Below are 27,169 nucleotides of genomic sequence, written 5' to 3' on the forward strand. Positions count from 1 at the left end.
TTTTGTAGAACAATATTAATCTTGTGCGTGTTCTTCTTTCCTGTAGAGTTGGCCAGTTTAGGGTGTTTATCATATCTGTTGGGCTACTGATGTTATGGTATCTTTTACAGACATATCTGGCAACTCGCCTTTGGACCATCTCGAGTTTAGAGGTTTGTTCAACTGTGTGAGGGTCCCATACTGAACATGAATATTCCAGTTTATTGATAGATCCGTGTTTTACTCGGTTGGCTTTATAATAATTAATAACTATATTTCTGATCTAATTTTCTATTTTATAAACTACATCTATATATTTACACTACAAATCTACAAGTCTCAGTTTATGGCTACACGTGTCAAAATCGTATCATACGCGATAATGACCAGCCAGTACACACTGTAATGATTTCATTATGGTGTAACACCGGTATCACTCAGATTACAATTCTACCTTGACAGGTAAGTTTGTATTTAGCCTCAGTTGGACAACATACAAGTGGACGTGGACGGGTACTTGTACAGCTAGTTCAAAGCCTCTAACAACTAATAAAAAAACATGCATCTAAGCCTAAATTATCAATCTAATCATGGATTTTTTATGTTTGGGGAAGGTTAATTTTCTGGTAATTAGACCCGTCACGGCCTGGCTGGTGAATTTGGTAGGCAATGCTCACATTATTTTGTACCGATACAGGCTCCAAAAGTCCTCCTTTACACGCCACAACTCATGGTGGTGCTCCTTATAAAGGAGGCTCATACGGAGACAAGAAGAAGAAGAAGTAATCACAGAACAACACATTGATTTCCCTCCCCTTCCTTAAATACTCCACTGACATGGCGTCAAAGCAAAACCCTTCGAGCACAACTGATCCAATAAATAAGAGAAAAAGGAGACATTCTGACTCTGATTCAGAGGAAACACTTGTAGGACAATCAGCGGGCAACAATTCTTCTCCACGTTCGTCTCAGACTTCATCAAACACAAGTCCCATCGGCCATATTCCAAAGGATACAAGAGACTGGATGGAAGAAACTATTTACAATATTCTACAAATTAATGACATGCCAAGCCCATCTCCCATTGATGTTTTCAATACGGGATATGTTGACTCTTTCTTGAAAAACCATATAAAAATAAGAGATTACATGTTAAAGGTGAACACAGACGAAAGGCACAGATCAAAGCACGACTGCTATGCATTTGCACTTAACGATGCATTTGATGTAGACTGCAGTGTACTTAGTGATATAACAATTTCCAAAGCATGGCAGTTGGCTGAAGAGTTCAAAAAACCATTTCAGGACTCATGTTTTGTTAGGTGGCTGTTTGAATACAATATAAATAGAAAAAAAATAGAAAAAGACAAATTGAAGGACATGAGAAATATCTGCCAAAAGTAAGTGTTAAGGTCATAAAGGTAGCAGTCCAAAAACAGTTTCAACAGTTTCAACAGTTGTGCATTACTGAGGATGTCTGATGTCATTAGATTGATATGTAAATAATGAATACATTACAAGTAAACCATGTGTATTTTTTACACCCGTTATACATGTTATATGTAAAAACAATTTCAAATAATTTTGTAGGTGGTCTTTATTTCCTGTTTTTGGTGGCGTTTCTGGCTCTTAATTTGACATACATGTACACTATTCCCTATTTCCATTCATTAATCAAATTATAAATTGTTAATAACTTATACACATGTACAAAATAAACATTTGCTGTCTGGCAGTTTGAATTTGCAGATACAAAATTACAGTGTATTAATTAGCACATTCTTTTTTTTTGTTTTTATGAAGCATATATCCAAGATTACAGCAATTTTGCAGTCAACTTTTATTTATGGTGTCAGAGCATACACATAGGCAGAATTCTGATAACCTGACTGAGGCTATGTATCAAGAATTATTTGTGTCCTTTTTGAGAATATTTGGTGTTACTGTCTTGTAAGTATATACAATGTACATGTTTATTTATATTCTTTTATTACTGCAGTAATGATATCAACATACTAAAAAACCCTATTTGGATGGATTTTGGTGCCAGTGGTTTAATTATACGTGTACACTTGCTTTTAAATATACATGTATATAGTATTCATGGTATTTTTCTGTCCGTTTGTCTGACCTTTGTATCTACTACTCCTTTTAAACTGCAGAATGAAATTTGATGAACAACTACAGGTCATTGTACATACAGCCTTCAACAATGATCAAAGCCCAAAATGCATAGTCTGCTATAAAAGACCCTTAAATGACAAATGTAAAACAATTCAAATGAAAAAACTAATAGCCTTATTTATGTACAAAAAAATGAACAAAAAACAAATATATATATAACCCATCAACAAACAACAACAACAACTGAAGTACAGGCTCCTGACTTGGGACATCCGATAATATTATTCTTAATTGAAAGACTATATATACATTGTATCTACATTTTCATTATAAAGAAATGTTCCAAATCTGCCTGCGTATCATCTGACAATTGGGGACAGGACAGTAACTTCAACACCTGATGCTGTTGTGTGTAGCTTTGTTAGAAATGGAGAAGAAGTAGACAAGAAAGTTATTGCTGTTGTAGAGGTAAATTATGTAGCATATGATACAGTATAGTGGGTTATTTTTGCGAGGTGTAATTTTCGCTTATTATCACGGATAGAACAAAATAACCAAAATATATTTCGCCAATTTTAAAGTGCACATGCAAAGATAATAATAAAAGTTTTGAATCCGCCAAAATATTTTGTATACCTAATTAAATGAAAATCATGAAAATTTGCATCTGCGAAAATAACCTCCTATACAGTACCATGTTAATCTGACTTCTGACTTAATCTGTTGTGCAGATACATGTAAAATTGAGGAATAATTAAAGTTTTGAATCCCCCAAAATAAAAAAACACCAAAATATTTTGTATACATAGGTACCTTATAAAATGAAAATCATGAAAATTTGCAACTGCAAAAATAGCCCGCTATACAGTACCAGGTTAATCTGACTTCTGACTTAATCTGTTGTGCAGATACATGTAAAATTGAGAATGGAAATGGTGAATGTGTCAAAGACATCAACCTGACCAAAGAATAGACAACAGCCAAAGGCCAGCAATGGATCTTTAACACAGCAAGAAAATCCTGCAACCTGAGGTGTGCCTTAGCCTCAGTGGGTCCACTTCAATACTTAATTGATAGGGGTGCTGCTGGGGTTCTGTTGCTTGCTTACACTCTTTTCACATAATTGAGATTTAAAAAATAAATCATATATTGCGTAGGTAAATATGTTACCTTTTCCCATATTGTTTGGGTTTCATGTGGTTTGTAATGTAAAAGTTGAATACCAAATTGGTCAATAAAAAGCCAGGTTTACAAAGAAAAAAAAAATACAAAAGTAATGTGAACTTAATTGACCTTATTAGATATTTCTGATAGTTTTCCTGACCTATTCACATATTTTCAAGCTTGAAAAGATGACTGATTCCAGCGGCATGTCCTATCTGTACTAGTTCAGTGATAATGGTCGTCATACTAAAATCCAAAATATACAAAAGAAACTAAAATTAAAAATCATACAAGACGAACAAAGGCCTGAGGCTCTTTACTTGGGACAGGTCCAAAAATCATTGATCATGAGTACTTTGTAAGTAGCATATGATGTAAGACAAAAGATAAGCTAGGTTTTTGGGTAATTACTCAATTGAACTAACTGAAAACCCAATTGATCCAAAAATGCTTGCTTTTAAAAACCCCAAACATAGGTTGAAAACTCAAATGATCCTGAAAACAATGCCAATGGGAAATGTACACCTTTTCATAGATGTCATAAATTCAATAAGTTTCAACTAAATTTGTGAAGAATAATGCATGGATTACGCTCCTAATAGAAATGATAATCACAGATGAAATTTACTCAATAGATCGATTCTTATCTGGAGCTCTGTGACTTTGTTCGTTCAGGTCTCTATTCTATTTTATGCTTGAATAGAGAAATAAATAAAATTAAGTTATATTTTGTTATTCTTTAATAATTTACTTCAACATTGTTCAAATTAAAAGTAAGATTTATCTAACACTTCTCTGCCATGTAATTTCTTAACTACATAGTGTTAGATACTGTACTACAATGTATATCATGATGGATTTAGTTGTGACGATTTATTTATTTCTGGCATTTAGGATGAATACTGTAAATTCAGAAATTATTGCGAGGTTTTTATTATTTTGAAAAATGCAACAGATTTGTAAATGCAATAATTTAAACTCGCATTTTCAAATATTTTGTATGAATTAAAAAGGATTTTTCTCAACATCGTAAAAATTAAAGTTGCATTTAAGTCTAAATTGACAAAATCGCAATAATAAATGCACACAATAATTTCTAGATTTACAGTATGCTATATTCATATATTTGAAAGGTAAAGAAAGACTACACCAGACCATCAAATCTGGAAAGGCAGTCCAGAAATTGTGAAAGGAAGACATCAGTTATTGATTCTGGACTAAAAGGTCAGCATGCTGGAGATATGTTAGCAGTTATTCCTTCATCTGTATTTGGTCCTAATGGAATATATGGAATCATAGTACAGGGGACAATGGTAGGGATTCTTATTATAAACAAATGTCAGATAGACAACCGGACCTTGACCAAAATAAAATCCCAATGCCACTGATGTGTCTTCAATGAAAGGTGGACGTTAAGTAACCAACAATGGAAAATATGGAATCATAGTACAGGGCACAATGGTAGGGATTCTTATTATAAACAAATGTCAAATAGACAACCCAAACTTGACCAAAATAAAATCCCAATGCCACTGATGTGTCTTCAATGAAAGGTGGACTTTAAGTAACCAACAATCAATCAATCAATGAAAGGTGGGAGGCCCCATAATTGGTCCCAGATTGAAGCTTGTCCCTAAAACTGTACTTACTATAGCATGTAACCCGTGTATTTCTTGTTTTCTGACTTTTGTTTATTAAATTTTTTTGGGGGTATGCTTTGTGAGCATTTGCTCACACTTCATTTCAACTGCATGGACATTTAGTTTTTTTTTTTTTTTTTTTTATCTAAAATCTGATTTATTGCACTATTGCTGTTATAATTAATACCATGTCTACAGCATTTGACAGGGCATCCCTGAAGCGTTAGTTTTACTGAACAAACAGGGAGATTGTTCAGTAAATTATTAATAATAATAATAAATGGTTAGATTTACATGTTACAATATTGTGTATACAGATTAAACAGATTACTACAGAAATTATTTTCCGGAAAAAAATACATTCGTGAACCGCTTTGACTCTGTATATATGCTAGTTGACCTGGTCATGACCTATTGATCAAGGATTACACGATGGAGGCAAATTAACAGTCGAAGCAGTTTGTTGTATATTAATTATGTAGGTGAACATACTTGGTTACGAATTGAAGTACATTATATAAGTATATTTATTTATGAGTATGTGATATATTAAATGAAGGATGCGTCAGAATAGTAGGGGTTTAATCTTTATCACTGATCATGATCATGACGAAGTCTACAACACGTGGTTTTAAGATTAACTAATATAGAGACACATGTATTGCTGAATAAATTAGCATATAGCATATATGCGAGAATAATAATTATATGTATAAGCTTATTTCTTTCAAAATTTTACCATGTTTACCACCTGAAAGTGTCGAAATATTTAAGTAGTTCAAAAAATCTTTTTTGAACAGGGCATACACATCAAAATTTGTAGTTTTATAATTTGAACTGTGAGTGCACTTGTGGATAGAAAATGTAATGAGTGTCACCAACAGATTTATATCATAATAATTGATATCACCGATTTTATATCCTATAATGAGGTTTCTGTAGTTTAGGATATGATGACCTATTTTAACTTTATTTAATAGTATTTTGATCTTTTCCCAAAAAGTTTTAAAGTAACGACATTCTAGGAAAAAATGTTTATAATCTTCTGTTACATTACATAAGTCGCATTTACTGTCTTCTTTTATCTTCCATTGAAAAAGCAATTGTTTGCAAGGAAGGATATGATGCAGCAATTTCCATTTAAATATTTTTAATCTGTTATCTTTTAAATAAGTAAATATAAAGTTAAGCATTGATTTAATTGGAATTAACGAATCTAAATTTAGGACACGTTTCCATTTAAAGAAACCTGGAGGCGTGTCTTCATTTCCACTATTAATGTGTGTGTATATCTGTTTTGTTTCCATTACTTGTAAAATTATTATCTTATTTTTTTCTTTTGTATTGATGCAAAGGTTAAGTTTATTTTTTACTTTTGATTTTATTGATTTTTCTGATTTAAGTACCTTGAGCCATTCATTTGGTAAGGCATAATTAAGTTTTGAAATTTCAAACATTAAATTGGATTTTGAGGATATTTTATTAGATATTATTTCTTGAGAGATATTACCATTTTGGTCTATTATATCGTTAACGTATATAATACCTTCTTTTATCCAATTTATAAAAACTAAACACTTTCCTTGAAATTTTATCAGTTTGTTTCCCCATAAGATTTGTTGTCTAATGTTTTTAAAATTCATATTGAGTTTGGTATTATTTAAATTTTGTACTTTGAACCAAGACTTTACAATTTCTAAGTAGAATTTTGGAAAGTTTTATGTAGGTTTTGTATTGAGTAAATGTTGTCTAGATTCATGTAAAGTAGCATGAAATTAGCACCAAATTTATTAAAGTAAAATGTCGGAATTACTTTCCAGTTAGCAAAATCATCTGCAGTAAGTCTTTTTATCCATGCTATTTGTAGTGCAGTTATATAATTGTCTATATCTGTCATTTTAAGCCCTCCCTCAGTAGTATTTTTGCTAAGGGTGGTTCGTTTGACCTTTTCTCGTTTACCATCCCATATAAAATTGTAGATAATAGTTTTAAACTGTTGAATAAATTCATGTGGTAGGTTTGTGACTGAAGCTAAATATGTAAGGTTAGGTATAAGAAGAGATTTTACAACTGTTATTTTACCTATCATTGTAAGATTTCTTTTTTTCCAATTACTTATTAATTTGTCACATTTCTGTATTATTTTTTCAGTATTCAGCTTATCACATTCAGCTCGATCTGTTCCAAAATAAACTCCTAGACTTTTTATTGGTCCTTTATTCCATGTTATATTTTCAAACTTATCTTTACAATGTTTTAATTTTCCTAACCAAATGCCCTCAGTTTTTGATCTATTTAATTTTAAACCTGATAGCGTTCCAAAGATTTCAATAATATTAAGAGTGTGACGTACTTCATCTTTTGATTTTAGAAAAAGTGTTGTGTCGTCAGCTAATTGAGAAATCTTTAAACTGTGTGTTTTAGTATCTAGCTTAATTTGAAAACCTTTGATGTTGTTGTCTTGTCTTATTCTGCAGGACAAAATTTCTACAGCAATAACAAAAATCAGGGAACTTAACGGGCAGCCTTGTCTAATACCGCGTTTAATGTTATATGGTGATGAGACCCACCCATTGTTTAACATACAACCCGTTATGTCTTTGTACAGAGTTTTAACCCATTTGATAAAAGGATTTGGAAGGCCGAATTTCTTGAGTGCTTCATACATAAATGGCCATTCCAATGAGTCAAAGGCCTTGGAAAAATCTATGAAGAGCAATGCTCCTTCAATATTAAAGTATTCTGCATGGTCTATTATGTCTTGAATTTGACGAATGTTGAAACCTATATATCTATTTTTTATGTAACCATTTTGGTCACTATGGATGATTTTAGTTAGTATTGGTTTAAGACGTTGTGCTAAAGAATATGCCATAAGCTTTGTATCAACATTGAGTAAAGTAATTGGTCTATAGTTGTCTAAAAGAAGTGGGTTTCCCTTTTTATATAATAAAGAGACTACTCCTATTTTTTGTAGTGTGCTCATTTCTTCCTTTTGATAGCATGTGTTAAAAACTTTAACAACAATTTCTTTTAAATTTGTCCAGAAGGTTTGATAAAATTCTACACTGATCCCGTCGATGCCCGGTGATTTATTTAATTTCATAGATTTAATAGCTTCTGTACATTCTTTTATGGTAAGCTCCCCTTCTAGATTTTGAGTTTCCTCATGAGAAAGAGTTTTATCTACTTTTGTTTCTGTTATATATTTTTTTATTTCATTTTCATTAGGATTTGTACTTTTATATAAATTTTCATAGAAGTTTTTTTCTAACTTTAAAATTTCAGATGAATCTGTTATAATTTCTCCTTTTTCATTCGTAAGTGCAGAAATATTTTTATGAGTTTGTCTGGATTTTTCAAGGCCTATAAAAAATTTTGTGTTTTTTTCTCCTTCTTCTGTCCATTTTACACATGATCTAACCTGAGCTCCCTTTGCTTCATTTATGTAAAGGTTCTCTAGTTTTTTCTCAGCATTGTTTATTCTATTTTGAACATTATTATCCTGTAAGTTTTCTGCATTTTCGTTCAATATTTTTAATGACAGTTCTAATTTAATTATTTCATTTTTATTTTCAGCTTGTTTTTGCCTACAGTATTTAATGGTTATGTCTCTTACTTCAGCTTTAAAAACGTCCCACTTAACTCGAGGATCTACAGCCGTAGTAAGTATTTTTTGTTTATAAGTTTGAATTAAGTTATTAATGAGATTTTGATATTTTGTGTCATTCAATATACTGTTATTAATTTTAAAGAAACCTCGGCCTCTACTGTGTGCTTTGTGTCTTAGCTTTAATGAAATTGCCTGATGATCAGTGTAAGAAATAGCAGCGGGTCTAATATCTGCTGCTGTAATATGTGGTCTTATATCAGAGCTAATAAGAAAATAATCTATTCTGCTTGCTATGTTAAAGTTATTTTTCCTTCTCCAGGTGAACTGTCTTTTGTTTGGGTTAATTTCTCTCCATATATCAACTAACTTATGTTTTTTTATTAATTGTTTCAAACTATTTACAGGTTTATTAAATTTTTGTGTACTTGTACTTTTTCTGTCGTTTTCAGTCAGACTTTCATTTATATCCCCTCCAAGTATTAAAATGCCTAATCTATTATTTTCAATTAAGTTGTTTATTTTTTTGAAGAAAGAATTTCTATTTCTTTGTATATTTGGTGCATAAACATTAACTAAAGTGAAGATGTTATTATCAAGTTCTACATTAATTAGAATAAACCTGCCCTCATCTTTTATTTCATTTATTATTTTGTGATTTATGTTTTCTTTAATTAAAATTGAAACACCTCTGGATAGGGAATTGCCAAAGCTATGGTATATCTTACATTTAGTTTCACTATTTATTACATTTATGTTTTTATCGGTGAAATGGGACTCTTGAATAAACAAGATGTCACATTTTTGATTTTCACACCAAATATATAGTCTGTCTCGCTTTTCTTTTTTCCCTAGCCCTTGGCAGTTCAAGGAGCAAATATTTAAATTATTACTCATCTAAATAATGAACTATACATGTATTAGCAAAGATTACTACAGAGATATACATCATAACAAACTGTTTTAATTTGTTGTATACAATACAACTATGACTAAACGTATAATAGTAGTAATGCATGAGTATATATAATATATATGTATCATTATAATATGTGTTTTTTACAATAATACAGTTTTGTACTTGTGCCTGTATGTAAATGTATATAGGAGCTTGATTTTCAGAAATTACTTTTTCTATTTTCAGATATTTGAATTGTTCAATAAGGAGTGTTCGAGTGCTCAACAACATTATAACTGTGATCAAATGAAATATATTCTCAACAGTTTTTGATGACGTCTTAAATTTTCCATACATTTGAACCTGGAAATGATATCTTTTTGTGTAGAATTCTTTGGAGATTTTTAAATGTTCACTTAACGCTGCTGTACATGTGTGTATCATGTGTTTTAATAAGATATGGATCTGTACTTCAAGTGAATATACTGCGTCAAAATGATTAGCATAGCTGGTTGTGGAATATGTGTGTCTTGATAGTATGGTGCAAAAATATATGAGTGCAATTCGTTTCGTACTTCCTGTGTGTGATGCGGTATATGGTGATATACTACATATAGTTGCGTACCATATTTGCAATTTCGTAGGAATATGAAGTGGTTGGTATATTTTCCGATTATTCTTGTTTGAATTGCAGAAAATAGAAGATTTGTTTGTACAATCAGTGCTTACGTGTAATAAAAGCATTTTGGTGATGAACCGAATTAAACAAATGCAGTCTAATGACGTGGATAGTAGAACTAGTGATCGTTTCATTTTGTTAACTAGTGAATAAAAGTTTTTTCTTTTTGTTGGTTTAATGCTTGTTTTAAAATTATCTGTTTCTTTCAGACATATGTTTTTGTTGGTATTTTGTGAATAAACATACATATAAGATAAATTACATATTACACTGTTTTCTATTTCTACATCATCATGATCATCAATTGAGAACATATGATCTAGTTTTGTGTCATATTTCTCTTTTTGATTGGTTAATATACATGTACTACTCTTATCAACACAAATACAATATACAATATGTATAGAGGATAAGTAGTTTTCATTTTCGATATCATTATTCAAACACATATAATCTAAATTATATCGTATTTTTTTTTTTTTTTTTTTTTTAACATAATAAATAAAAGTCATGAAAAAACATAAAATGAGAACATTGTTTATGTTTACCATAACATCAGTTGGACACATACAATCTATTATTACAAAGAGTTCTTTTTTTTGTTTGTATTTTACACTATAAATAAAAACACAGAAAAAAAGTAAATATATACAAATGTTCATGGAAATAGGTATATAATTTTACTATTTAATGCTTATAAAATTTATATACATTTAGTTGAGCCGGATGATAGTTAGGGTCCCTTTGGTTTCTGAATATTTGATGTTCGTTCGTGAATTTGGTCAGTTGGTGTTGTTGCTGCGCGTTTGTCTTTGCGTCCATCAGGGGTTCCAACATTGTTGTTTCCTTGGAAGTGAAAGAACAATGTTGATTGATTAGGATTGTCCTCGTTGTCTTTATTAGGTTGTTGTGTACCGGTTTTTTTGCCAGACTTTTTTTTAGCTTTTGCCTTTTTAATTTCATTGTTATGTTTGGATGCTGAAATGCCTTGGTGTTCAGGTTCGTTCATAATGAGAGCTGCATCCTTTTTATTTGAAGCATTATAGCTGAAACTTGCGCTTGTCACATTGAAATTTTGCATAAAAGACGGAGACTGGTTGGTGGTTCCCATCTTTTCAGTATTTGTTCTAAGTTCAGATGTATTTTCATTTTCACTTGTTGAATCTTCAGATTCATGCATGCTAGCATTATTGACGTTGACTGGATGTTCTTGAGCGTGGGCAATAACGGTCTCGAAATTTGGACATTCAGCTTTCTTATGTCCTGGGTTGTTGCATGTTGTACATACCCACTCATTTGGGCATTCTCTGAGCACGTGCCCAGTTTGTAGACATTTGTTACATGTGAGCTGAGATGAATCAGTTTCATGGACATTTAGTAAACTTTTCCCAGCAAGCAAAATAATACCCTAAAAACATCAACCATTTTATAAATTTTAACTGTAGGAAATAACATGTATAATAACAAAAGAAACCAAGGACTATCAAAAATTATGAATTAGAATTGTTATACAAATGTACTATAAGTTGAATACATGAATTTATAAGTGCCTTAGTGACTAAACATCCAGCAGCAACTATATGCATATTTATGTACAAAACTGAGAATGATGCTTAGTTTTCTCGTTTGAATTGATTTACATTGTCATTTCGACGCTTTTAAAGCTGACTGTGCAGTGTGGGCTTTGCTCATTGTTGAAGGCCGTACAGTGACCTATAGTTGTTAATGTTCTGTGTCATTTTGGTCTATTGTGGAGAGTTGTCTCATTGGCAATCATACCACATCTTCTTTTTTTTTTATATTAGAAGTCCCTACTATAGTTCCTTTTGTTGGTGGAAACCAAACTGCTAGATCATTTTTTATGAAAGTTTTGCAGGAATGAATTGTTGCATAGACTGGAATTCTTTTACCATGTTTACAGGATTGATGCATTTGGTGCCAATTTGTTTGCATAGTGAGCAATACAGACACCTTAGAGCCTTTGTTGAGTTGACAAGCTTTTATGTCTGGGTTCTCTTTCGTGTATGAGTTTCAAACAGTAGTATTTTATTTTTTTTCTGTTTATATATTCGACCTGATATATTTCACAATTCAGCATGTTCTTTTGAATCTATTTAAGACAGTAGTATTAATAGTTGGAAAACTGATAATCAGTACAAAGTGCACATAACAAATGACAGATGAAATCTGTACAATCTGATCAAGTGTATCTTGTATATTTGCAGATCACATTTGTATCCCTGGCAACAAGTCAAGAATATTGTAATAACCTTAGTGAAGGGAACATGAAGAATTGTGATGCTACAATAAAGTACAGCAATCCAGTTAATATGCTGTCTACCGAGGGAAGATACGAACTTGTCAGAACCTTCCTTGGAATGTCAACTTTACTTGATTGTATGACACAGGAAATAAAGAGTTAGGTATAAATTGTTTGTATTAGTTACCTCTTCAAACATATTTGTCAAACACTAAACTTAGTTTAAGAAGTATAATTATATTCTATTCAACTTTGTTGCTTAGGGGTAATCCCCCTTAGTGGACCCGTCCATGATAATACTAAGTAAAGGACTAATATGTATAGAACATACTTCTGTAGCAATGTCACTTTATATCAAATTAGATTACCTGTAAAAGAGCATCTTTATATTTTTCTCAATCCTGTTTTCATATAAAAAAATATTTCATCATTGGTATCTAGATATACATATCAAAGGGACAATTCAATATTTAAATTTAAATTCAGAAATTATTGTATGCATTATTATCGTGATTTGGTCATTTTAGACTTAAATGTGATTTTATATTTCATTGTGTATTTTAAAATATATTACGAAGAAAATTTTAAAATTAATTGATGTTAAATTGTATAGATCAATGAAAATGATATGAATGTAAAATTAAACATGTGTTAGGTTGATAGTCTAACTTTTCTTCAGTGTACCTTCACAATCCTAATATACTTTCACCTATTTAAAAAAATATATATTTAAACACACATAAATTTATACATGTATGCTTATTCCTTCAGATTCTTTATCAGGATGAAATGGATATAAGACCAAAAAGGAAAAAGAAGAAGAAGGCAAAGAAAGAATATACACCAACTTCCCCCTATTGGCCCTGATGAACCTACATACTGTCTGTGTAATCAAGTTTCTTACGGGGAAACGATAGGATGTGACATTGATCTCTGTGTTGTAGAATGGCTTCATTTTAACTGTGTTGGACTTGTGAATAAACCAAAATGAAAATGGTTTTGTTCTAATTGTTGAGGCGAGACAAGTAAAAATGATGAGAAGATTTGCTAAATCATAGTGCAATATTTATAATAAATTATTTTTATGTTAATCCACACCAAACGGGTTATATTAATGGATTTAATATTGTAAGTTGATATTTCCGGAAAACTGTAACAGTTATGTAAAGGACACGTTAGCAAAAAAAATGAAGGGTATAGATATTGTAAAGTACAAACAGTACTGTGAAAGAAATGTATTATATAAAAACATGATTCAAGTCATCAAAAAGTATATTCCTTGTACTACTTATTCTACAAAATGTTCTAGTACAATAGGAATTTTCATTATTGGAATTGCAATTGGTGCAAAAATAATGATAAGGAGTTCAGCATATTATTTTTTTCTTTTCTAACAGGGACAGAGATTATCAAAGATAAATTTGTCATTTTTTGTGTGGCAAATATGCTTGGGGTAATTCTTTTTAAACTTAATTTTAACTCAAGAAAACTTGATGTGTAAAGTATGAGTTATCATTAGCATGATTAGAGAAAAAATAAACCTTGCCTTTAATTTATTTTGTATTTGGGACATTCATCTTGACCATATACATGTACCAAAGACAAATAGAGAAAACTAATTAAGACATGGAAAAAAAAAACTATATGGGTCAATTTAGCATACATGTTATTGTAAATCAACAGGAATGATAATTATCACATACATTTATTGTTTCATCTATGAAAATTTATTTTGTAAATATATGTATATAAAGTTTATGTATAAAGATCAGTATCAAACATTTTTTACTTAATTTTATATATATATATGAAGCCCAGGTGGTCGCGATCGTGTGGTCTAGCACACTGGTTACAGTGCAGGCAATTTGGTGTCACGATATCTCATGATCAGTAGCATGGGTTCGAATCCCGGCGAGGGAAGAACAAAACATTTGCGAAAGCAAATTTACAGATCTAACATTGTTGGGTTGATGTTTAGACGAGTTGTATATAAAGAATTTACAGCAGCCATGTATCACCATCACTGCTGGTGATCCGATGAATAAATCTGTTGTAGAGTTGTCACTGGTTCAGACGTATATATACATACTGTTAAGATTACTTTTTGTTGTACTTGCAATGGAGGATCTTGCAGTATACAAAAAGAGAAAATTAAACATTTGAGATCTTCATCCTGTTTTATTCAATTAAGAAAAGCAAACCATGTATCTAAATGGTCAAACGGAGGGATGTTTGTACATGTACATACATACATACATAGCCACCTGACCACAATTGTCAGGAATAATGTAAGATTAGTAATCATGTTTTGTAGTACTGTACTAGTATTCAAATATTTTCAAAAAGTAACTCAAATCCATGTAACTTGTAATGTGAAGTTTAATTGACTAAGTAATTTTTCATGAAAGGTATTTTGTGGGAATGTTTGTTCACAAATCAAAAAGGTTAATATATATACCAAGTGACATCCATCAGACATTAATCAGTCTGTTGGAAATCAGTCTTTAGGTTTTTATACTTTTTTTACCTCTGATATGCAAAGCCAATGACACAGTTTTCCGAGGAACTACAAATCCGGAAAATTTCACCCCTTTAACTTCCCGTTAACAAGGTACCTATATATTCTAACACCATATTTCATATATTTTTTGGTTAAATATGATCTGCAGTAATGGTTAATAGGACAGATTACAAGAGTTTTTTTTACACAGCATAAAGGAGAAAGAACATAGACTGTTCAGTATGAAGGTATCTGACCAGGTAGGGGAACATGTCTTCTTGCAAATTCTCTCCTTTGGTGAACTGGTATGTTAAAAATTCAGCTCAGTGCAGTATTGATCTAGTACAAAGTACAAAAAGTTGAATCACAGGTCATTTAAGCTCACAATCTGCCTTCGAAAGAAGCAAACATTTTTGTTTAGGTCCTTTTTTTCTGTTGAATAATAGGAGAAATAGAGGTGATATCGAAATAAAATAAGAACTCAATTACAGAAATCGCTTAAATTTTACAATAGTTTACACACCTCTACCAGCTTTGCCAAAAGTTGTTTATCATGAAGAGCTGTTGCACAATCCACTAGTCGTTGGTTTAGTTTCATTGTCATTGCCTCTCTTAAGACAGATAAAGGTCACTCTTTATCACAAATGAAACATTTATGCACATTTTCAACTGGATTTTGTTGTTGATCTTTAATAGAACGGGGAGTACACCTAAAAAGTTAAGGAGACGTACAATCACTAGAACTTCCAGATGGTATCGGTGACATATTGCGTTTCTGGGCTCTCAAGTTTAGTATTATTGAACTTTATCCTACACAAATTATGATACTTGGCATTTTCTTTTTTCGTTGTGCTTTAAATACCCTCTCCGTGGTTTAATCGCCGAATATCAAGAGGGATAGGGAGGGCATTTAATTCATGAAAAAGATGGACAGTTTGGCCTAACATTGTATATCCTCGGTCTCACTAATTAGCGACAACAAGAATTTTAGCGACAACAAGCGACAAGAAGCGACAACAAGAATTATTTTAGCGACAACAAGCGACAAGAAACTATTTAGCGACAAGAAAACATTTTTTTTTAATCAAAATTAATTATTGCAATAAATATTAAAAGAATATGCAAAAGAAAATAATTTTAGCGACAAGAAAGTTAAAATTGATACTGAGAAAAAAATGAAACATTATTTACATAATATTCTATCATCTATTATGAATAACAGCCAGTATTACGTTTAATTATTGTATTATGAGATTACATTTCCTTGTGTTTTAGAACATATTATTTATCTTATAATTTGTTTTTTAAAACTCTTTTCGTGCAATATATATTAAGCTCGCAAAATGAATTATTTGTGCATCATTGTCCTGAAAATATTGACACAAATTGTGAAATACAAAGAACTGAAATCAAACAGGAGGAAAAGAAAATTGAAATGTAATGTTTTCATCTTTTTATTTGTTTCTTGCCTCATTAAACGATATTTATCATGTTTATGCATATTGATTGAAGATGAAAGGAAATTAATGACAATCTTGAGTTTTCAACAGGTGTTCATTATTTACAATGATTGTATATTCTGGCGCGTGTAATTGTATAGTCCGACGCGTGTACAAAGTTGAAGGTGTTAATTGGATGTTATTGTAGCAATAAAACAGGGGACAAAGCGTGGCTGAGAGTTCTATAAATAAAGCATCGAATTGAAATAACAAGAGTACACTTAGAGCATAGTATTAAGCAAATGAATTAAAATATTATATTCCATTATGCCCGCTCCATATATCTCCATTCGTTTATTCATACTTTGACTTTGATGAAAAGTTAAACAGATACATACATTATCTTATACATATTCTTCATATTTAAAAATGAAAAAAAGAAGCTCAATCTCTTTCTTCTTCACAAATGTTAAATTTCTTCATCTACCAATATACTAATATAAACTTTACAATCTCTTTCTTCCTCACAAATGTTCAATTTCTTTGTCTATCTATATAATAAAACATTTTAATTAGACATATCTGCTCGTATATTTAAAAAAAACCATTAAATACAAATTTCTTTATATCTAATAAAAAAAATGTTTTCTTGTCGCTAAATAGTCTTCTTGTCGCTTGTTGTCGCTAAAATAATTCTTGTTGTCGCTTGTTGTCGCTTGTTGACGCTTGTTGTCGCTTCTTGACGCTTGTTGTCGCTAATTAGTGAGACCCTATATCCTTTGTTGTGACCTCCTGACAATACAACATTTTGTCCAATCAGTTTCTTAACTATCTGTTGAAGAAGCTGATAAGCGAATTCTTTTCGCCATTTCAAAAACTAAGTAACTATTATATAAACAAAAGTAATCAGCAATGAACTAATAGAACAATAACGCAAATATTATCTGAGCAATAAATAAATGCAACAGCAAACTATAACCGAGCGAAACTAATCAACTATAAGAGAAGTGCACGAAGAGTGTGTGTCTGTAACATGAATAAATTTACGCAACACAGAGAAACGTCACAGGTAAAATTCTAGAAATTGTATAAAATTCAAGATAACTTTTCTAATTATGTTATTTGATGTATTAACAACAGTATTATCATAGAACTGTGTTAGTAATAGGGATAGAATTCCTTCAAATCAATATCCGATCAGAATTGCAAATAAAACTTCGTAACTAAAAATATGAACGGTGGATAGACAAGTACCGAGACACATCTTATACCAATGACAACACACACTCTCAAAAAGGTTAACTAGAATAAAATTACTCCCTCTATTGGTCCATAACCTATTGAACCTAATGTAGCAATCGAAGATTAGTCGAAGTTTTTGGAATATAACGACTGACATTATTTGGGTTATAAAACAGTCATATTCGGGATATTCATAAAACCAGGAGTGGGTTATCGACCGATATTTGACCGAAAGTGATACTTTATTTTATATAACAATGATTTACTCCATTTTGTAACATATTGGATACAATACAAGCAAAACGGGCCATACATATGATGTCTGTTCCCTGTGAAGACGTCATTTCGAAAATCCAAGATGGCCGCCATGATCGGATGATTTTTTTTCGTGGCTACCCCCCTAATATGATTACATACACCTAAAGGCATGTTCTTACAAAGTTTCATGCTTGTATCACCATTTGCATGATTTGTGTGGTAAGCTGCCTAACTATGGTAAACCATCTAATCTCAACCAAATGGTTGAGACGAAAAAAAGTTTGTTAAAAAGTTTGCTCTCTGTGATATATAGCGTGGAACAATTTTTTTTTTAGAGGATTAAGATATATCATTTAATTATAGACTCGAATAATGGGAATTTCGAATTATCTATGATCTTCTTTTTCAATATTTCAAATATTCAAAGCTATGTATCGTGCAAGGGAACGAAGTGAAAGGTTTGTAACCTGTCCAGTGTTGTAAAAACGTTTAAGGAAACTTTACCTCGTCGCTTGTATGGCATACCTAAAGTTCAAATTTTCTTAAAAGATGTCCATAGTTTGTACATTCAAAAATCATTGCTGGTGAAAAATCTGGGATAAAAATTTCTTAGAGGTTCAGAAATCACAAATGTTTTAAATGATATTTTGTACTAGAATTTTAAAGAAAATTGGTAACCATCAAATCTAATATGCTATTCCAATTTGATTCCCTCTTTTTAAAATTATCCGTTAGCTGCCTAATGTGACAACAATTAAATTGTAATGATATATTAAAAAGGGACTTTAAAATCTTTGAAAGCTGAGGTGGCAGGTACCAGTTTTGGTGTACCAGAACATGTGTCCCACGCAGACATTTTGTTATAGTTAAGTATTGAGGTATATAATTGCATCATGTGGACTGAAAAAATAAATGAATGTAAATTCTAGGCTATTGTACTACACAAGTAAGTAGTTGCATACACAGGTTGGGGATTTCCTTCACATATAGGTCCAATCAGATGTCAAAAGTGTGGTCTCCTCACTTGACGGCATCCAATCAAAGTGGGGAAACAATTCAGTTTTATTCAAACAAAAATATCTTGAGATTTTGATGGTAAGGATAGGTTCGGCCAAGGCTCTAATTCACTGAATATCTTTTCTCTCTTGAACTTTGGCTAAAATTCTTGTCGGCTTTTAGCAGGATTCTGCAGGTGAGGATTAGATTGGTATCAGAGCATCACATTTTTTGCCTTATTTGCAATGCATTTATAAATTTTAAAATCTCCATGCCGGACAGACACCCAAATTTAAAGGTTTTCTATATATTTACATAAGCACGCACACATCTTAGTTCCTTGAAACTATACATTTTATTTGTATATAAGCTTGAATGAATTTTCAAGAAAATAAAATCACAAATCCATGAAATTCTAAAGATTTATTGTAAAATAACTGGTTCTGCCACCTGAACGGTTTTTCCCATCGTTTCTTACGATATTCATTTTTACTCTAGTGAATTCGTTTAACATCTGCATAGTTTAAAATACCTGATGTGATCGTACGTTACCTATACAGACCATAGAGTACAAGGTAAAGCTGTCTCTCTTACTAATGGTCTTATTGATAGTAATAGTAAATATAACATATGAGAAAATTTTGAAGCATGTCTTTCGAGTTAACATTATTAGATTCGACAAGAAGGAAGATATAGCCTTTCGAATGTATTTAATGAGTTTCCCTATGAATTATAGAGCGTTTTATTATATAAGCTTTTATATTTAATCTGTAGTCAAATAATCTATGTAAGTGGCGCTAACGACTCATCATGCTGGTATTTTATTTGGCATTATCATTATGTATGTATTATTTGCCTGAAGTTTGTTACCGATTTGTCGGTACAATATTTGTGCATTATAATTTTCTGAAAACAGGTTTTTGATATTGTGACTCTAAGTGTATGTATGGGCGTCTCTAGCCGGATCTCCAAATAATCATATGGTATTACAGGGTCAACAGATAAATACAATGGTCACATTATCCATATTTGTATAGTTCAGTGGCTGTTATAAAGTACACTTTCACGTCCGATATTGTTTAACGTATAATTAGTGACCTTAAAATCATATAACGTATTAATTTTAATTGTCAACAAATAACAGTTAATACTCGGTAAATAAACTCATCATAGATACGAGGATTGAAATTTTAAATTTACGCCAGACACGCGTTTCGTCTTCAAAAGACTCAACTGTGACTCGAATAAAAAAAAGTTAAAAAGGCAAAAAAGTATGAAGTTGAAGAGCATTGAAGACCAAATATTTTGAATAAGAGGTCTCAAGGATACCCAATGAACTCTTCATAAAATATTTCAAATACTTGAAAACGTTTGTGTTGCAAGAGTTCTGTGAGTTAGGATATCAACTTCGATCCATGTAGAGTATCATTAACTGAGAGTTAGTAACAATTGAAAGGAATGAAATTAATTAATTTTCCCGTCTAGTTTCTTACTTGTAAATTATGTGTAATTTCCATACATCCCGCCCTTCGTTTTGTTAAATAGTTCATTGATGCGTTTTAATGATGGATAATTTTCCTTTCCGACATAGCTATCTGTTTTCTTTTTGCTACCGGTATACTTTTTACGTGGGTTTTAATTGTGTAACTTATAATATTCAGTTTTTAAATGTCAGAAACATATTTAATTGTGTTTATAGCCAAAAAACAGCTGTTTCATTTTATCAATTTTACTTGTGATTTTTATGTTCATTAAAGAACATTTCACGGCTGTTTTGATTAAGAATTCTTATTTTTCACCATATTTGCATTTTATTAATAAACTCATCATAGATACCAGGACTAAATTTTATATATACCAATACATTATGGTGTTAAATATTGAAAAAAAAATGATTACCAGCATCGAAAAAAAACCGGAATAAAACGTTTGCGCGGAAACATTTCTGGCTCAGATAAATAAACAAAATACCCCCCCCCCCCCCCCCCCATTTTAAATTAAGTGGTTGCTTTTTTATGAAAGCCATTTTGATGATTTGCAGTAGTTTAAAAATAATAAAGATGTCTCGATTAAGCATTAGAAAACGTAGGCTGCAGCATCGTGCTTACAGGCGAAGAATATATATTTTTATTCTCATAAAGCCAATGCATTACATCGGTACAGAGATTGAAGGAGAAGAAGGAATGATATATTAGGGATCACTATATTCCTATCTTTTCTGTTTGTTTCAAATGGTATTTCTTCTCCAAGGAGTATTTGGCAAAGGGAGGGGGTAATGTGTGTTTTTTTTTTTTATAGTTTTAAGGGTAATTTAACGGATCCGAGATACATGTACTAGACAAACAATACATTTACCTCACACTTTTTAAGTAATGCATTTATTAGTGAATCTTGTGGGGTGAAATAAGTTAGCGGGATCCCAACTCTCCCTAATCTCGGACAGTAGTGTAACAGTACAATAAGTGAACGAACGATACACATCAGTTGAAAAGTAGATATACAAGTACCCGGCTACGGCCACTCTGTGTAGTATTTCTGTGTGTATCCATCTGATGATGTTTGTGCCGTCCCAAGTCCGGAGCCTGTAATCAATGGTGGTCGTTTGTTGATGTGTTACATATTTCTTTTTCGTTCATTGTTTGTACATAAATTAGGCCGATGGTATTCTCGATTGATGTATTTTATTTCGTTTGAAATAGGGTTTTCCCGTTTGCTATTTGTAGTTAATATTTACAGATGGGAACTAGTATAACTAGTTCGGATACTGGTTTTGTAACAGTGTGTACTATTTATAAGTTTGACGTTAGGTGCAGGAGGCACGAGGAAAGTTTTGGCGGTTTTTATGGGTGGGGTTTAAAGGTACTATATAAAGTTTGGGATTTAAATGTAATAGTATCGAAGGTGCTCGCAGTTACGTCGGATTGAAGTTGGTCACATAGGTATATGTGCAGTTGCTGCTATGTTTATTGTACGTACAGGCGTTGGAGGTATTAGCCGGGGGAAAAGAAACGATGCGAAAGAGGAACAATGTTATATGTCATGTGTTTATATAATGTTTCGATTGAAGAAATATGTACAATTCAGTAAAATAAAATATTGTATCGCAAGAGAAAATAAGATGTTACTGCGAGCAACTAATCCTATATCTGTGTTTGTCTTGTTTATAGCCTATTGAATTAGAAATTAAATGCTTTAAATTCGGACGAGCAGGGCGAGGGAGAATTTAAAATTGTTTTATATTTATCATTTCATGACCAGTTATAGCTGACTATGCGGTATTGGCTTTGCTCACTGTTGAAGGCCGTACGATGACCTATAGTTGTTAATTTCTGTGTAATTTGGTCTCTTGTGGAGAGCTGTCTTATTGGCAATTATACAACATCTTCTTTTTCATTATAACTCATCAGATGGATACAAATAGAAAAACATCTAACAAAAGCGCAGAGTGAACGTGGTCGGGAACTTTTACATCCCAACAAATAAAAACAATAAATAAAGATTTAATAGTACTTGCAGTTACTGACATCTAGTTCAAAGCCCTAACAACTAATAATAAAATCGTGCATCTAGGACTGAATAATCAATACAATTATATTTGTAAAAAAATAAACGACGCCCTGATATATAACAAAACGACAAACAGAATACAAATTTTACTATCAACAACTAATAACAGTATATGAAGTACAGGCCCTTGATGCGGGATAGGCAGATAAAGAATGTGGCGGGTTTAAACTTATTTTTGAGCACGCAATATGTTTGTTGTGGTCAAAATTGTGGTCAAAATAATTGAATAATATACGAGTGTCATACAAGCGAGAAGTTTAGCTAGCTATTAAACCAGGTTTAATTTACAATTATATTCATAAAGAACTGTACCGTCAGAAATATAACCGTTGTTTTCCATTCGTTTGACGTGTTTGAAAATTTGATTTTGCAGGGAATTTCCGGTTTGAACTGTCCTTAAAATATAGTATATTTGTTATTTTACGTTTTCCTACCACTAACCTGGGGCAGGTGTTTCATAACTTTGGTCGTGTTCACATTGACCTATACTCTGTGTTGTGTAAGTGTAACTCACACGTAAACTAAACAAAATTACGTTCCCATTGATAAAACTCAATGTTTACATGTATGCAGTCGATACTCGATGTAGGCCTTGTTTAGATATGGGCGTCAAGTTGGTTACCTATTCCCTATTCCCTATTCGTTACCTATTCCCTATTCCCTATTCGTTGCCTATTCGTTACCTATTCCCTATTCCCTATTCGTTACCTATTCGTTACCTATTCCCTATTCCCTATTCGTTACCTATTCGTTACCTATTCCCTATTCCCTATTCGTTGCCTATTCGTTACCTATTCCCTATTCCCTATTCGTTACCTATTCGTTACCTATTCCCTATTCCCTATTCGTTACCTATTCGTTACTTATTTGATTTTAAATATCCTTCCCCCTTTTTAATTATGGCATGGAATAGTTTAATATGGCTGCCGTTACCATGGAAACGGCACAATTGTGAAAAAAATGAGCTTTTGGTTTTTGGTGAACTGTTTGGATATGCTTCAACTCAGAATCATCATATTTTAAAACAATGTAGGTGCCCACTATATACAGGTGTTGGATGATTTTGGCGATCATTGGAACTACTATGTTGCCATGGAAACTACACCAAAATTTTCAAAATTCTCAAAATGCTCAAAACTTCATGAAACTTCACAGTAATGATGAGCAACATTAGAGTTGGAATTTCCAAAATAGGTCTTGTTACCATGGAAACAATGCAAAAAGGTCAAAAATTTCAAAAATAAGAATTTTCCGCAAACTGGATGAAACTTTACAGGAATGGGAACTGGCATAGGCAGAGTTGGATTTTAAAGTTAGAATTTTCAAAATGGCCGCCGTAACCATGGAAACAGCAAAAATATCAAAAATTCAAAATGTTCAAACTTAATGAAACTTTGCAAAAATGTTACTAGACATCTGTAGATGCTCTCTTTGACTTTGGAATTGTCAAAATGGCTGTCGCTCACCTGGTAATAGGGGGAAGGGGTGCCTTCCGTTATTGCTAGCAATTACAAATCTAGTTGTTAATAGTCTTACATATGGTAATAGTTCTGAATTGGTTGAGGTAAAATGATCTTTTTATGACCTATTTATATGTGTTTGTGCTCAACCGATCCTTTTACTTCATGTTCGATACGCATTTGTTCCTTACTTGTTTTTTATACGTTCTACCTTTTAACTGCTTTATGTCCGTATGTTTGAAGATGGATCTTGGTTCGACGGGATGAAATCACCGTGTTAGCGCTTGCGTAAAAACGAAGATGTGGTATGATTACCAATGAGACAACACTCCACATTAGACCAAAATGACACAGAAATTATCAACTATAGTTCACTGTACGGCCTTCAACAATGAGCATAGCCCAAACCGTGTAGTCACCTATAAAAGGCCCAGACATGACAACCTCATACAATTCAAACAACAAAACTGACGGCCGTATTTCATATACAAAAAAATAAACGGAAATATGTAACACAAAAACAAACGATAACTACTTAATTTCAGGCTCTTGTCTAGGGACAGGCACATACTTACATAATGTGGTAGAGTTAAACATGTAAGCAGGGTGTACATCGTTTCGGAGCATGCTATTACCTTGTTTAATTCGTTCCATCACTCGCTTATAATTCGCTTATAATACGTGTATCTTACGTTGCACCTTTTAAAACATGATTTTCAATTGTTTTGTTGTCTCTGGTGGAAGATTTGGGCTCTTAAAGGTGATATAACTCTATATGTGCATTTGTATCCGTTCCAGCGGTCGGATAATACCCTGTTAAATATTCGTTACTAATTCGCTTTTAAAAAGTTTGTTGTACGTTGCACCTTTTAGAAAAGGATTTCCAATTGTGTTCATATCTCTAGTGGTAATAATGTGTTCTTATAGATGAAATACCCCTATAAGCGCATATGTACTCGTTCCAGCGATCGGTTAATACCCTGTTACCTATTCGTTACCTATTCGTTACCTATTCACTTATAGTACGTTTGTTGTACGTTGCACCTTTTAGAAAAGGATTTTCAATTAAATTCATATCTCTGATGGTAACAATGTGTTCTTAGAGATGAAATGACCCCATTAGAGCGCATGTACCCGTTCCAGCGCTCGGTAAATAACCTGTTACCTATTCGTTACTTATTCGCTTTTAATGCGCGGGGTATACGGTGCACCTTGAAATAAATCGTTTTTTAATTGTGTTCAGGTCTCTGGTGGTAAGAATGTGTTCTTAGAGATGAAATTACCCTATTAGCGCGCATGTACCCGTTCCAGCGCTCGGTTAATACCCTGTTACCTATTCGTTACCTATTCGTTACCTATTCGCTTATAATACATTTTTTTATACGTTTCACCTGTTAGAAAAGGATTTTCAATTATGTCCAGGTCTCAGACGGTAACAATGTGTTCTTAGAGATGAAATGACCCCATTAGAGCGCATGTACCCGTTCCAGCGCTCGGTAAATAACCTGTTACCTATTCGTTACCTATTCGCTTTTAATGCGCGGGGTATACGGTGCACCTTGAAATAAATCGTTTTTTAATTGTGTTCAGGTCTCTGGTGGTAAGAATGTGTTCTTAGAGATGAAATTACCCTATTAGCGCGCATGTACCCGTTCCAGCGCTCGGTTAATACCCTGTTATCCATTCGTTACCTATTCGTTACCTATTCGCTTATAATACATTTTTTTATACGTTTCACCTGTTAGAAAAGGATTTTCAATTATGTCCATGTCTCAGGTGGTAACAATGTGTTCTTAGAGATGAAATTACCCTATTAGCGCTCATGTACCCGTTCCAGTGCTCGGTAAATAATCTTGTTACCTATTCGTTACCTATTCGCTTTTAATGCGCGGGGTATACGCTGCAACTTGAAATAAATCGTGTTTTAATTGTGTTCATGTCTCAGGTGGTAACAATGTGTTCTTAGAGATGAAATGACCCCATTAGAGCGCATGTACCCGTTCCAGCGCTCGGTAAATAACCTGTTACCTATTCGTTACCTATTCGCTTTTAATGCGCGGGGTATACGGTGCACCTTGAAATAAATCGTTTTTTAATTGTGTTCAGGTCTCTGGTGGTAAGAATGTGTTCTTAGAGATGAAATGACCCTATTAGCGCGCATGTACCCGTTGCAGCGCTCGGTTAATACCCTGTTACCTATTCGTTACCTATTCGTTACCTATTCGCTTATAATACATTTTTTTATACGTTTCACCTGTTAGAAAAGGATTTTCAATTATGTCCATGTCTCAGGTGGTAACAATGTGTTCTTAGAGATGAAATGACCCCATTAGAGCGCATGTACCCGTTCCAGCGCTCGGTAAATAACCTGTTACCTATTCGTTACCTATTCGCTTTTAATGCGCGGGGTATACGGTGCACCTTGAAATAAATCGTGTTTTAATTGTGTTCAGGTCTGGTGGTAACAATGTGTTCTTAGAGATGAAATGATCCCATTAGAGCGCATGTACCCGTTCCAGCGCTCGGTAAATAACCTGTTACCTATTCGTTACTTATTCGCTTTTAATGCGCGGGGTATACGGTGCACCTTGAAATAAATCGTTTTTTAATTGTGTTCAGGTCTCTGGTGGTAAGAATGTGTTCTTAGAGATGAAATTACCCTATTAGCGCGCATGTACCCGTTCCAGCGCTCGGTTAATACCCTGTTACCTATTCGTTACCTATTCGTTACCTATTCGCTTATTATACATTTTTTTATACGTTTCACCTGTTAGAAAAGGATTTTCAATTATGTCCAGGTCTCAGACGGTAACAATGTGTTCTTAGAGATGAAATGACCCCATTAGAGCGCATGTACCCGTTCCAGCGCTCGGTAAATAACCTGTTACCTATTCGCTTTTAATGCGCGGGGTATACGGTGCACCTTGAAATAAATCGTTTTTTAAAGGTCTCTGGTGGTAAGAATGTGTTCTTAGAGATGAAATTACCCTATTAGCGCGCATGTACCCGTTCCAGCGCTCGATTAATACCCTGTTATCCATTCGTTACCTATTCGTTACCTATTCGCTTATAATACATTTTTTTATACGTTTCACCTGTTAGAAAAGGATTTTCAATTATGTCCATGTCTCAGGTGGTAACAATGTGTTCTTAGAGATGAAATTACCCTATTAGCGCTCATGTACCCGTTCCAGTGCTCGGTAAATAATCTTGTTACCTATTCGTTACCTATTCGCTATTAATGCGCGGGGTATACGCTGCAACTTGAAATAAATCGTGTTTTAATTGTGTTCATGTCTCAGGTGGTAACAATGTGTTCTTAGAGATGAAATGACCCCATTAGAGCGCATGTA

General features: G+C 32.6%; 1 protein-coding gene and 1 long non-coding RNA gene across 3 annotated transcripts; both read left to right on the forward strand.

Moving 5' to 3' along the window:
• The first annotated feature begins 764 nt into the window (after window positions 1-764).
• Window positions 765-14,120, forward strand: LOC139484671 (uncharacterized). Of its 2 annotated transcripts, none has more exons than XM_071268528.1 (6): window positions 765-1,379; window positions 1,783-1,929; window positions 2,439-2,571; window positions 4,401-4,580; window positions 12,320-12,512; window positions 13,138-14,120. In XM_071268528.1, the coding sequence occupies exons 1-6, from the start codon at window positions 817-819 to the stop codon at window positions 13,140-13,142; spliced, it is 1,221 nt and encodes a 406-aa protein (XP_071124629.1). In that variant the 5' UTR covers window positions 765-816; the 3' UTR covers window positions 13,143-14,120. The 2 variants fall into 2 exon arrangements, with proteins under 2 accessions (XP_071124629.1, XP_071124628.1); XM_071268527.1 differs by having other exon boundaries at window positions 767-1,379; window positions 12,320-12,517.
• LOC139484672 (uncharacterized) lies at window positions 5,239-10,352 on the forward strand. The gene is made up of 3 exons (XR_011655136.1): window positions 5,239-5,385; window positions 8,487-8,572; window positions 9,662-10,352. It is a non-coding gene; the product is annotated as an uncharacterized lncRNA (long non-coding RNA).
• Window positions 14,121-27,169: the final 13,049 nt, after the last annotated feature.

The sequence above is a fragment of the Mytilus edulis genome, chromosome 8, assembly GCF_963676685.1.
Source record: "Mytilus edulis chromosome 8, xbMytEdul2.2, whole genome shotgun sequence".
In the NCBI taxonomy this organism is placed as follows: Eukaryota; Metazoa; Mollusca; class Bivalvia; order Mytilida; family Mytilidae; genus Mytilus; species Mytilus edulis.